This window comes from Balaenoptera acutorostrata, chromosome 20, assembly GCF_949987535.1.
Source record: "Balaenoptera acutorostrata chromosome 20, mBalAcu1.1, whole genome shotgun sequence".
NCBI lineage: Eukaryota > Metazoa > Chordata > Mammalia > Artiodactyla > Balaenopteridae > Balaenoptera > Balaenoptera acutorostrata.
This window is the reverse complement of record NC_080083.1, coordinates 1,977,442-1,990,111: the sequence shown is the minus strand read 5'-3', so window position 1 is coordinate 1,990,111 and position 12,670 is coordinate 1,977,442. Positions and strand designations below refer to the sequence as shown.

At 52.6% G+C, this 12,670-nt stretch overlaps 1 protein-coding gene across 6 annotated transcripts in view; it reads left to right on the top strand.

Moving 5' to 3' along the window:
• The window catches only part of ULK2 (unc-51 like autophagy activating kinase 2), a 67,567-nt gene extending 62,386 nt beyond the window's left edge, over nucleotides 1-5,181 (top strand). For 5 of the 6 annotated variants that reach the window (XM_057535716.1, XM_057535712.1, XM_057535715.1 and 2 more), the window contains 2 exons: nucleotides 1,933-2,068; nucleotides 2,908-5,181. In XM_057535716.1, coding sequence (XP_057391699.1) covers nucleotides 1,933-2,068; nucleotides 2,908-2,966 — 195 coding nt within the window. In that variant the 3' untranslated portion in view covers nucleotides 2,967-5,181. The remainder of the gene's footprint in view (nucleotides 1-1,932; nucleotides 2,069-2,907) is intronic. The other variant, XM_057535714.1, reaches the window with a different exon arrangement.
• The last annotated feature ends 7,489 nt before the right edge of the window (nucleotides 5,182-12,670 follow it).

Sequence of the window (12,670 nt, the reverse complement as noted above, 5' to 3'; positions counted from 1 at the left end):
GGCTGATAAAACATTAGAAAAAATACTGCTCTTATTACCCAATCTGCAGAAATTCACGTGCTCAGATTCCACAACTGACCGACCTTAAGTGTAGACACACAAAGTATAATCTACTTTTCCAACTGTCTGGTTATATTAGTGGAAATAATTTGTTTTTTGTATCTTGGGGGAAAAATTGCTCTGAAGGAAACATGAAATTAGGGACTGTCAAAGAAGTAATTAAGTGGGGAAAAATTTAATTACTGACCAACCTTATAGTTTTTACCATATTAACATAGTTGAGCTTCCTTCTCCCTCTCAAATTTGTGTACTTTGAATTGTACTGTTATATTACCCCCTTGGTCTTATTTTGAAAGCCATCATAATAAAAAGGCGTATGAAAATAGTCTTGGAATATAAACTGTTGATGAGAATAATATACATTATATTGCCCTAAACTGTTGACATGAATAATATGCATTGTATCATCTTGTACCGAATTAAGACTTCATAGGACAGATTTTCTTGTAGAAATTTGTGCCAGGAAAGACGTCCTCTCGTTGGAGTTACGGTGCTTCTGTCTCTTCTGATGATAGAGCCACGTGCCTCCAACAAGTCTCTCCTTGTGCCCTGGCTGCTGAGCAAGCTTGGAGACACTCAACTTATATTTAGTTATTTCTCTCTCCTTCCTTTTCAGGGCTTGGATTTTCTGTATCCATTTTATTTATCGTATTGTATGTGGCTTTACTCTTTGAAAGAGACAGAGCATACCGACAAGTAAATTAGGAGACTGGATTACTGACAGTCTGGGCAGTGAATGATTAAAGAGAAAATCAGGATGCTGTTGGGGAAACAAATGCTCCTAACCCCGTGAATGACACTGTGCCCGTCTTTCTGGGGAGCCCTACCCACCTCTCCCCCTGCCCAGCTCGCTGCTGCTTCCTTATGGCTCTTCCTCAGCGTCACTTCCTGGAGGCTCTTCCTCCCTAGTCGGGTTAGATGCCTCTCGCGTGTGTTCTGTACCGTCCGGGGCTTCCTCCTGTGATGCCATGTACCCCTTGGAGTTCACAGCCCACGCCTCCCTCTGGACTGGGAGCTCACCTTCATCGTATGCTCTGGGCCGACCCTCAGCAGGTGCCCAGTAAATACCTCTGAGTGAATGAATCCCACACACCAGAAAATTCTGTAACTAAAAGGAAAAGCTGATAAGTGGCTTTTAACATCATTTAATTATTTCATTGTAACAAGATCTACTTTAGTGAAATGCCAGGTTACTAGTGTGGAAGTGTACTAGTGGAAAAGTTTAAACAAACTTTTTAGTGAAGTCGTAGAAGAGCCAGTTTAGAAGTATAAATATTGTGAGTTATGAATCTCTGAGTTCAAGAAAATTATGTTTGAATGCAGAGTAACTCTTTTGTCAAGAAGCTCTTTTGGGACTTCCCTGGTGGCACAGTGGTTAAGAATCCGCCTGCCAATGCAGGGGACACGGGTTTGATTCCTGGTCCGGGAAGATCCCACATGCCACGGAACAACTAAGCCCGTGCGCCACAACTACTGAGCCTGCGCTCTAGAGCCCGTGAGCAACAACTACTGAGCCCACGTGCCTCAACGACTGAAGCCGGTGCGCCTAGAGCTCATGCTCCGCAACAAGAGAAGCCACCGCAGTGAGAAGCCGGCCCACCACAATGAAGAGTAGCCCCTGCTCGCCGCAACTAGAGAAAGCCCATGCACAGCAACAAAGACCCAATGCAGCCAAAAATAAATAAATAAAGTAAATAAAATAAATTAAAAAAAAAAAAAGAAGCTCTTTTATGTTGCTTACCCAATAGATTATATCATTTTGTCAAAACGTATTAATTTTAGACAGATTCCATTTAAAGCTGCATTGCCTGAATGGATTCATATTTTCATGGGAAAGCTGAGAACCTTCTTGTTTTTGCTGACTGGTTCCAGGTTCAGGCTGCAGCCCTGGATGAGATGTTCCAGCAGACTGAAGATATTGTTTATCGCTATCATAAGGCGGCCCTTCTTTTGGAAGGCTTAACTAAGATTCTCCAGGACCCAGCAGATATTGAAAATGTACACAAATGTGAGTTGACTTAGAAAGTAGTGTGCGTGTTGGTTGCACTTGCATTGTCTCCTCCTGGTGCAGTAGACAGAGCGTGGAGTTCGGAACCGTGCAGCCTGGGGGTTGCATCTTGGCTTCCCAACCTTGGGCAAGTCACTCACCCTTTCTGTGGTCTCTGTCTCTTCTACAAGATGAGGAACAATGCCTGCCTTGCGGAGCTGTTGTGAGGATTAGAGAGGTTGCTTGTACAGAGCTGTTGGCTTTTGTCATTAGTCTTTAGATTTCTACACTGCACGACTGTATAGGTGGGTGTGTTTGTGTATGCAGGGAACTTTGCTTTTATCATTAAACAATAAGAAAGGCAACTGTTTCAATCCTCGTTGGCTTAGTGACCAAAGAGCCCTGTGAAAACCCTGTGTACTGCAGATTTGGTGTACAGAACGGAGTGGAGACCGGTAGGGTACCAGGATGGTGTTTCCACTTGTCAGATAAAAGACCAGTGATGTTTTTTGAGGAGGAGGAGGTGGACCTCTTGGAGGAGGAGGTGTGGTCATGCCACATTTTGAAGAGCCACAAGGGGCTGGCAGTTCTAAAATTGTTGGCAGTTGTGAGCGAACTAGCTGTTAAAACCTAAATGTTCTTCATTTGACGTCTAATCTAGCTTTTACCACTGTGCAGCACTAAGCTAAACAATTACCAGGCAGAAAGAAGAAAAAATACTCAGAACTGTTAACTCTGGGGCAAAGATAGAACAGAGGTGAGGGTGTAGGTGGAGAGTGAGAGATTTTTTTTCATTGGTTCTTCTTTCCTTGCTTTTGAAAACATAAATGATTTTTATTATGAATTTATTTTATTTCTAGATAAATCTAGTATTGAAAGGAGATTGTCGGCCCTCTGCTACAGCACCTCGACCTCGTGAGCCGCAGCAGGCCTGCCCCCAGGACCAGGGGTGGGTGTGAGGGGATGCGTTCGGGAGCACAGCTTGGATCCTGTCGCTCCACCCCCAGGAAACTGTAGGTTCCTACACGGTGACTACCAAAGAGCAAGCAGTGATTTCAAAAAGGAAAAACAACCCCAGAACTACCTGCCTTATCAGAGAAGTCACCCCTTCCCTTTTTCTTTGTAGAAGCGGAAGCAAGAGTATTCCACTTGGCTTGCAGTTTGAACTTGGTAAATAAATGCACCTTAGAGCTAGAGTTGTCAGTACAGTTCTTCTTAAGGATAATTAGGAATGAAACGATGAGTGGCTCTTCACGCCACTCACCAGAGCAAAGTGTGGGGTTCCACACGTTCATTGAGGCGAAAAAGTAAAAAGCCACGTCTCATCCAGGCAGTTTGGTACTCGGGGTAAGTTTATCTGAGTCTGAGCACGCGTCCATAAACAGCTCAGGAAGAAATAGCTTAAGAGGGAATGAAAGACGTCTCTTGGAAGAAATTGTGAAATCTTCAATTTGATCTAATATGGACACATATTAATAATCTTCTAAAATCTTTCATATTGCACTAATTTATTAAAACAACTGTGTATTGGATTTTGCAATTTAAAACTAACTGAGGCACAATGGACTTGTTTAAAATATTTTACTTGATTATATACACGTACCCTTTCCAGAATTCACAGGTAATCTCTCGTGGACTTTTAAGTGGTAAAAACTTGTGTTGTGTGAACCTTTGCATTTTCTTAACCTATTCGTCTACACCTGCAGGTTTTCTCAGTGATATTTTTAAGTTGCTGGTTGTCTGCTTCTGTTTGCATCTTTTGCTGTGCATGCAGAATGTGCATTCATGCCTATGACCTCTAGGTTTACTAAAGGCTAGGTTTATTGGGGCAGTATTAGAACAAGTGTCAATCCAGAGATACTCTTGAGAATTGTAATAGGGCCAAAACAAAGTTGGTGACTTAAAGGCTTACTAGTGATGTGGAATTTTACATGAAGTTAGTGAAAAATGAGGTTTGTTTTCTCTTAGGAAAAGGGGCAGCTCTTTCCAGCCTGTGTGCATTTCCGTGTTAACCCTGACAGTTCACCAGATAGCTAGTCATGGAGAATGTGGGCCCTTAACATCCCTCTAGAAATGGTGCCTACGTTGTAGATTATTTCGTTTCTCTTACTTACCTGCTTGAATACTTGAATAAACCATTCTCCAGTTTTAATCCTTTTAGATAATATAATCTGAACTCTGACAAATTGCACAGAAGATCTTTGGCATTAATCTAATTTAGTGTATTGATAAAAACAAAAACATGGTTTCTCTTTACTTTGACGAAGTAATGTAATTTTTACTTTATTTATCTATATGAAATTCCAGCAGTTAATTTGAACATTTATTTATATGATGTTTATATTTTTAGGTCTTTAATACAGTGTTTCTACCTCTTATTTGTAACTGCATGCATTATTCATGAAACTAGGTAAAACTCACTGAATTGTTGTGTAATAGCCTTTTTATTATTGCCTGTACAGATGTATATTAAGGTAAATAAAACTGACCAGGTGTTTCTAGGGTAAGGCTGGGTCCCTGTGATGTGGCTTGTCAGGCCAGGTCCTTCCTCAGTGAGTTTGGAGGCTTGGTGGTTAACACCCGTTGCCCTGCCCCAGGATTTCAGATGCTCGGTGACTGTCCTGCAGGCTGCCAGGAGCATGGGCTGCGTGGTGGGTTCCTGCCCTCCCTGCAGGGGTGGTAAGCACTGTCACTGGCGATACCCCATTCTGTATGATTTTTTCGAGAGTAAAGGGCAGTTTCTTGTATGTTCTCTCAGTTACCACCCGTGTCATCTCACTGATCCTCCGAGGGGGTGGGTACATTCCGGCCCCTCCTCCCCTCTTCCGTTTGTTTTTTAAACACAGGATGAAACAGGTTCACAGCGAGGAAGTGCTTGGTCTGCAGTCAGTACCTAGGGAAGTGGCTGGGCTGTGCTTTGTGACCTCCAAGTGCATTCTTCTTCTTCTTGTACGACCAAGGTCAGGTGGTAGGTGGTATGTGTGAGACCGTGAAGTCTGAACAGCAGAGAAGAACAAACTGTAAACTCGTGATTAATGGTTCTGATTATATTTCCATCATCAAGGCCAATTGTTTTAAGAGATTTTGCCTTGATTATAGCAATAATAAAGAAATGCTTTATGTTTCCACGTGTATCTTTTGATTTTGTATCACCTCTTTTATAAAAAAGAAAGAAACCAGCCCACACATGCACGGGTTGACAGCGGTGCTCAGGCGAGCCGGAAGGTCGCGGGCACACAGGTGCGCGCGGGGCTGATCCGTGAGCGCCGAGTGGCCGTTCCTGCTGTGAGGACTCGCCCTCATGGCGCGTGCGCTGGGCCCGGGGGATGCTTCCCACACGCCCGTCTCCCCAAGGCGGGCGTCCTTCTGCCCCTCCTGGGGTCCAGCAGAGGAGCCCGGAGAGGGGGTCCCTGTTGGGGCCTGGTCGCCTCGGTCCCCACAGGGAATGGCAGGGGACTCGAGCTGGGCACCGTGGGTGTGAAGTCACTGACGTGGCTTCCTCCTGAGGTGACGGAGGAAGACTTGCCGCTCGCACCGAGCGCCTCCGGTCGCTTCTGTGGGCAGCGCCCGCTCCTGCGGGGGCAGAGCGCGGCTCTGTTGTTCCAGGGGGACCGCTGCCGCCCAGAGGGCTTGGTGTCTTCCCGGCTCTGTTGTTCCAGGGAGGCCGCTGCCGCCCGGAGGGCTTGGTGTCTTCCCGCGTTGACGGGCGCAGCCTAGGAGCGGCCGTGTCCACCGCTGCACCCGGGAGACGACGGACGCTGGGTCCTGGGCCCTGCCCGAGGCGCCGCCTCGCCTGCCACAGCCCTGGCCGGAATGCTGTCCTTGGGAGAGGGGTCAAGGTGGCATCGTCCTCACCGGAATCACAGGAAGTCACATCAGAAGCGACCCGCCTGGGAAGGCACCGCACGGTGGGAAACGACAGTCGGTCCCTAAAGTCCCAGCTTCGGTGGACAAGGCGGAGCCAAACAGGTGAAGGGTCACAGGGGTCAGTGCCCAGACTGTTGTGGAGGAGGGAGCCGAGGCTGCGAGCCTGCCAACAGCTCGGGCCCACGCAGAGCAGGGCACCTGGCAGAGCAGGGCGCCTGGCAGAGCCCCCGGGTCCCCTTGCACAGAGGGCCTCGCTCGGCCGGTTGTGAGCGTGCTGTCCTTTCTGAACAGCCTCCTGGCGTGGATCTGAGCGGGGGCTGCTGCGGCGGTGGCCGAGCCCTGGGCCTTCCCCTCGCCCTCCTGCTCCCAGGCTGTCCCGTCTCAGGGTTTGCTCGCTGCGGGCTGTTCTCCGCTTCCTTGGGTGCAGCTGTCTTGGTCTCGGACTCCTGTGCAGAGCGGCGCGTTCTTGGGCACTTTCCCTCCCTAACCTCTCCACACCTGTCCGCGTGCGGCACGGAGCTGGTCAGTGGTGGTGAGAAGGAAACGAGTTACTGGGCGTGAGGTGGTTTGAAGAGCCCAGCCGAGGGCGGTGGGCAGCCTGCAGCTCCTCACTGTTCGGCTTGGTTTGGGGCGAGGCCCGGTTTCAGGCTCTGTCTGGACGCCTTCTGAAAGGACCAGCCCCGCCGCCGCGGCCGAGCCCTGGGCACCTGCTTGCAGACGTCCTTTCCCTGTGGATTGATCTGACCCTTGTAGTTCAAGGTTTGTGGCAATCTAATATTTATTACTTCATTTGGTCTTCGTACCAACCCTCATTGGCCTTGTTTCACAGATGGAAAAGGCAGACCTGGCAAGTAGTTTCCAAGGAGAAAAAAGCCAGGGCTGGGGTTTGGCCAGCCAGGCTACTGGGCAGGGCCTGGGCCCACGAGCTCCTCATCCCGCACACGTGCCTGGAGCCCCGGCCCCTGCTCAACCCTCGGCCTTCCAGCCCCTCCTTTCTGCTGGTGCACTTTTATGCTTCCTGGTGCGCGGGTGTCTCCGGCTGGACTCCCCCTGCCAAGCGGCGGGCAGCAAGTTTTGAGAAGCAGGTGAGGTTAGCAGATCTGCCCTCCCCTTGTGGGCTGGAGCAGGAGCCCAAGAGCAGAACCACTCTCAGAACCCCCAGGGGAAGGGCTTCAGGGGCACAAGGACAGATGGGCACTTTGCAGGTTCCCTGCTTGTTTGTTTATTTGTACATGAGCCGCTGAGATAGACCAGCAGGGATTCGGCCAGTCCTGGGTGGGAGGGGCCTCAACCCCAGGTTTGCCAGGGGGACCCCTGCAGGCCCTGGCGTCCTAAGACCAGCTCTTTCGCTGACGGCAGCATGTAGGGACTGTCTCCCAGGGACGTAAGCCAGCGCCCTCCCCTCGGTCCCTCAACAGGAGGTGGCACGTGGAGCCCTGTCTTCATCTAGAAGCACTGAGGCCCACCCAGCTGCCCCTTCTCCCACCTTCTGCCCTTGGGCCCCACCCTTACTGTAGGGCGAGGTCGGTGGCGGGGGTTGGGGGAGATGTTGGGCCAGGCAGGGGCAGGTCACGGGCCTTTGCCCAGAGTCCCATCTGGGCGACAACAGGACTTCTGCCTGGCACACTGAGCTGTGGCCAGAGGCTCTGGTGGGGCCCGACGGGCCTGCCTCTGTTCCAGCTGGAGGGTTCCCGTGAAGATGGGGGGTGAGCGGGCTGTGCGCTGAGAATGAACCACAGGGCGGGCGGCCGATCTGGGGATCCTCGCGAGGGCAGGGTGCCTTCCATGGAGGGGAGGGTCTATGAGGTGATGAAGACGCACGTCGCCGCTGGTCCAGCGGGACAACAGGTTTTCCTTGCCTGTCGGGAGTGTCTGTCGTGGGGGGTGGTGATGCTGATGTCGTTTCACTATGAGCTTGTTAATTTTCTAATTCTTTAACAAGGTGTTCTCGGTACAGGAAGAACTCTAAAGCTCAGGTCATCAACTAGGAAAGGTATTGGCAGTCAACACAACAGATGAGGGGAGTTAAGGTGGGGGAAATGCTAGGAGAAAGTAAGGAAATTCCCTCCCCCCCCCCAGGAGCCCTCCCCCCGCTCCCCTCCCCCCCTTCAGACTGAAGGCTTCTTGGAGCAGAAGAATAAAAAGCCCCTGGCACAGACGGGCCGAGGGTCCTCGTCTCTGGGCTCAGAATAGGGGGGCGGATCTAAGCCCCGGGAGGTGGGTGCGGGGTGGTGAGCGAGGCTGAGGCGGGGGTCCCTTCTCCAGTCACAGGCCGGCTCCTTGTCACATCAGGATTTTGGAGACGCGAATTCTCCCTTCCACTGAGAATGTGCTAAAATAACAATTCTTAGACAAGTTGGTTTAGAGCACACATCGACATTTATTCAGTCGCCGTCAGAGGAGCCAGCATGTGACAAAAGCGTGTCAGTTCAGGAAGGATGTGAAACCTGGGGGGACTCTCGGGAAACAGATGCCTGTTACATAAGCAGCTTGTTTACTCGTGAGGATCCCAGCTTCCTTCCACACGGTCACGAACACATCATCTGTTCGTCTGTAGCGTCGTGTCAGAGGAAATCCGACAGGACGTCCAGGGCACCACGCGGTGCCCACTTTCTCCGTTCAGGACCCTACGGCAGCGCCTTTGGCAGCTGCTCGGCTCTGCTGTCATGCCACGGAAAGTAGCCGGGGCCGGTACGATGCACCTGAAAATTGAGTTTCTTGTAACTTTCACGTGTCACAAAATAGGCTTTTTTTTTCCAATCCACTTAAAACGTAAGAACCATTCTTAATCTCTAGGCTGTGGACCGGACCTGGCCTGCAGGCCGTCGCGTGTGGCCCCAGCGCACAGATGAACCACGGAAGAGCCAGGCATCGAGGCGCACGCGGCGGCGGACCCAGGCCACCAGGGACGCGTGCTCCTCGCCCTCCTGGGATCGGCTAGCCCGGATGTGGACGGTGTCCCCGGGTCAGCAGCGCCTCCCCAGCGACGGTTCTGCTCTTAGACATTTCATCAAACGGCTAGTAAACACATAGAATGTAAGGTCTGTACAATTCTTAGTTTTGGAATATTTTGGGGAGCACATGTTTTTTCTGCTTCTTTGACAAACGAGGTACTTCTCACTCTTGCTGTGTGGCCCTGGGCAGGTCCCCTCGCCCTCCTGGGCCTCCAGTTTCCATCCATTGAAGATCAGAGTAGTACCTTCTCACACAATTCTTGTGGGGAAAATGCCCTTTGCGCAGTGATGGGCACTTGAGGGCCTGAGGAAAACCTAAGCGCAGGAGCTCACAGGGTCCCCAGGTGCCCACTTGACCCTGACCCCCAGAAGCCCAGCTCCCTTCTGATGGGAGCAGGGAGATGAGTCCTACACCCACTTCCTCCAGGCAAACTGCCCCGAGGAGCCCCCCAGGCTCCTCCTGGGGCTGGTGAGACCAGCCTTTCCCTTGAGAGTGGGTGGGGCATCGGGCCCCAAAGGAGAGACAGAGGGACCCTGGGGGAAAGGCTGCCCTTGGTCTCCCTCTGACTTCTGCCCCCAGGGGCCTTCACGCTCTTGTGTTGAGGGCGGCCCTGGAGGGTCTTTTGTGGGCGAGAAGAGCCAGGCCTCCAGCCAACCAGGGTAGAGAAGGAAAAATCCCAAGTTTCTCTATGATTGGATTCAGGGTGAACACCTGGAACGCACGCAGGGAAGAGGGGTTTGGTGTGAGGCAGGGTCTAGGGAAGGCGTCTCCTCCTCTGTGAGATGTTTCCTAGGCCAGAAGCTGACGGCTAAATTTCAAGAAACTGTAATGTTGGACTTCAGATTTGGTCTTTTCTCCAGCTTTGTTTGTTATTCAAAGCTGTTAAGCACCTGCTGTGCTGGGGGTACAGCAGCGAGAGAGAGGCTTGGCTGCCCTCACCGGGTGTACACTTCAGACAAGACTGATAAACACACAGGTATGATGAATGCCGCAAAAGAGAGGTGGACGATGTTATTGCTTGTGGGGGGGCTTGTGGCGGGGGAGACGGGACCAAAGTCAGGAAAAAATGAGTGGCCGCTGACCAGGTTAATGAAGGAGGGGAGGATGTTCTAAGAGCGGGACTAGCATGTGCAAAGGCCCCGTGGCAGGGGGAGCCTGCAACAACAGAGGCACCGGTGGCAGACACGGCACTCATTCTCTGTCCCAGCACCATTTGCTTTTTGCAGCGCAGTAACCAGTTTCTGAAATTACCCTGTTTATATTTTTACTTGTTACTCTACTCACCTCACTAAAATGTCAGCTCTCTCAAGCCAGGAATCTGTCTTGTTAATAGTGTCCCTAGCTCCTAGGACAGTGCCTGGCAAAGAGCAGGTGCTCAACAAATATTTGTGGAAAATGACAGTGACATTGATGATGGTGGTGGTGATGATGGTGATGGTCATGGTGATGGTGACAATGATGGTGGTGATGGTGATGGTGGTGGTGGTCGTCGTGGTGGTGGTGATGGTGGTGGTGACAGTGATGATGGTGGTTACGTCCGCATTCCAGGCAGACACTGTGTGCAGTCCTGTGCCATTGCACTTCCAAGAATCTCACGTGTGTGAACTTGTGTGAACCTCGCAGCCACCTGTGAGAGACGGAAGTAACTTGCTGAATCTCACAGTGGTCACTGCCTGCGTCAGGCTTCATCTCAGGCAGGCTCTCCTGAGCCCATGCCCTGACGCACCGCCGCAAGATGCAGGTATAGCAAGGACTCTGCATGCAGAGACTGTTTTACGCATGTCTGTGCACGTGTGAGCGCGTCCATCCCGTGATGGACACAGGCTCTCGGCACCAGCCCTGCCTGACCAAAGGTCGGCGTGTGGGGACAAAGTGAGCGGCGAGGAAGGCTGGGGGAGGCCCTCTAGCAGCTGTAAGAAGGTTCGAAGCAGAGCGGGTGGCCTGATTGAACTGGCGGGTTGGAGAAAAGACGGGAGGCGGCATAAATGGCTGCAGGGACACCCACTGAGACATAGAGGAGAAAATGCCTGCTTCCAAGAGGTAGGGAGGAGCGAAAACCCACATGACTTGGAGAGGAATAGGATGTAGGTGGATCAGGTAGGGGTCTCCGTTGCTAGACATCGTGTATGAGCTCACATTTGCTGTGTAACAAAACCACTCCAAAGACAGTGGCTTAACACAATGAACACGTATTATTTCTCATAATTCTGTGGTCCATTTGGGTGGCTCTGCTCTGGCTCAGCGTGGCTGGCGCTCAGTGGCCTGAGGTGCCCTCACCTGTGCTTGTGGGTTTGCTTGACGTTCTGCCGTCGACTGCTGGCCCAGCCCTGTTCAGAGGGCAAGCCCCAGACGCTCACCCCTCAGCCCTGTGGCGTCAGATCTGCCAGTGTCCCGTGGACCGAGTCCAGGTTTAAGGTGGGGAAGCACGGCAGCGACCTACCACGAAACCCTGTGCTCACAACGGGGGGGGCCGGGGGGAGAAATCCCTGTGGCCATTTTTGCAGCCTGCCACGAATGGAAAGGACTCTGGCTGATTTAAGCAGAACGGAATTGGTGAAAAATGGCTATTTGTAAAAAGAATTTTGCGGCGGCCTGGGAACAAAATCAGAAATCAGCACACAGGACGTGCAGGATGGGTGTCGCTGCACTGCTGTGACCCTGTGTCCATGCTGCTCTGGGGGTTTGATCCTGCAGCAACCCTGCCTGGTGTCAGAGAGGAGACCACACACACGCACACACCCACACCCACACCCCCCCCCCACACCCACACCCCAGATCACCCACGCACACACACACACACACACACACACACCCAGATCACCTCGCTCCTCCTGGGTCACACGCAAGACCCCCCTTGCAAGGCGGGCAGAGCTTGTGCACGGTCATTGCCTTTGCGTGGGGAGCAGAGGTCCAGGGTAAGGGTCTACGCAGACGTGTGGGTGGTGGTGAAGTCTGTGCCGGGGGGCCGGGGCCTAGAAGGGAGACCGGGAAATCAGACGTGCGGAGGTCTGAGGGGGGCCCGAGCGGATGACCTCGGGAGTGGGTGCACAGCGTTGCGTTTCATGCCAGTGGCCACCAGGGGGAGTGCCAAGCAAACCAGGTCGTGGAAGACTTGTCCAGTGGTCGACCAGCCTCTGTCCAGAGACCCTAGTGCTTGTGCCACGAGCCACAGCCAGCGGCCCTGGTGTCTGCCCTGCAGCAGCCCAGCCTCCAGGCTGGCCCCCACATGGTCCGCAGCAGCCCGCATCCGGGGTGGCGTGGTCACCAGCACAGCACCCGTCCTCCTGTGGGCTCCCCTTCCCCATCTCATGCCCCCTGGGCTCGCACTCCCGGCGAGGTCCTGCCCAGGAGCCTTTATCTCGGCCCTGCCTTTTCGGGGCCCGAGGCCAAGACTGTGCTTCAGGCCCCTCCACACCCCTACGCCGCAGATGGAGGGCCGAGGGCTGCTGGCAATGAGGAGCCTAGGGAGACTTTTATGTGTATCTTCTGACCGGGGCCATCGTGGATGGTGTCTGAGACCTGAGAACCCAGGTGGCCAAGAGGTCGCACCTAACCAGCGGCTCTCAGACACTTTGTAGTGTTTGCAGAGGATGTGAGGGGGGTGTCGAGGGGAGAGATGTGGGCTGGGGTCTTGGCCAGGCTGGTATAAGGGGACCTTGGCAGAAAGCTGGAGACACCGTCAGAGGCTAAGGGCAGGGGGAGTGCACAGCCGTCTGCCTGAGGGGTGGAGTCTCCTACGTCCCGGGGGTAGAGGGGTCGGGGGCTCCCCCAAATCCACCCCTCGAGGGAAGGAGAGAACTC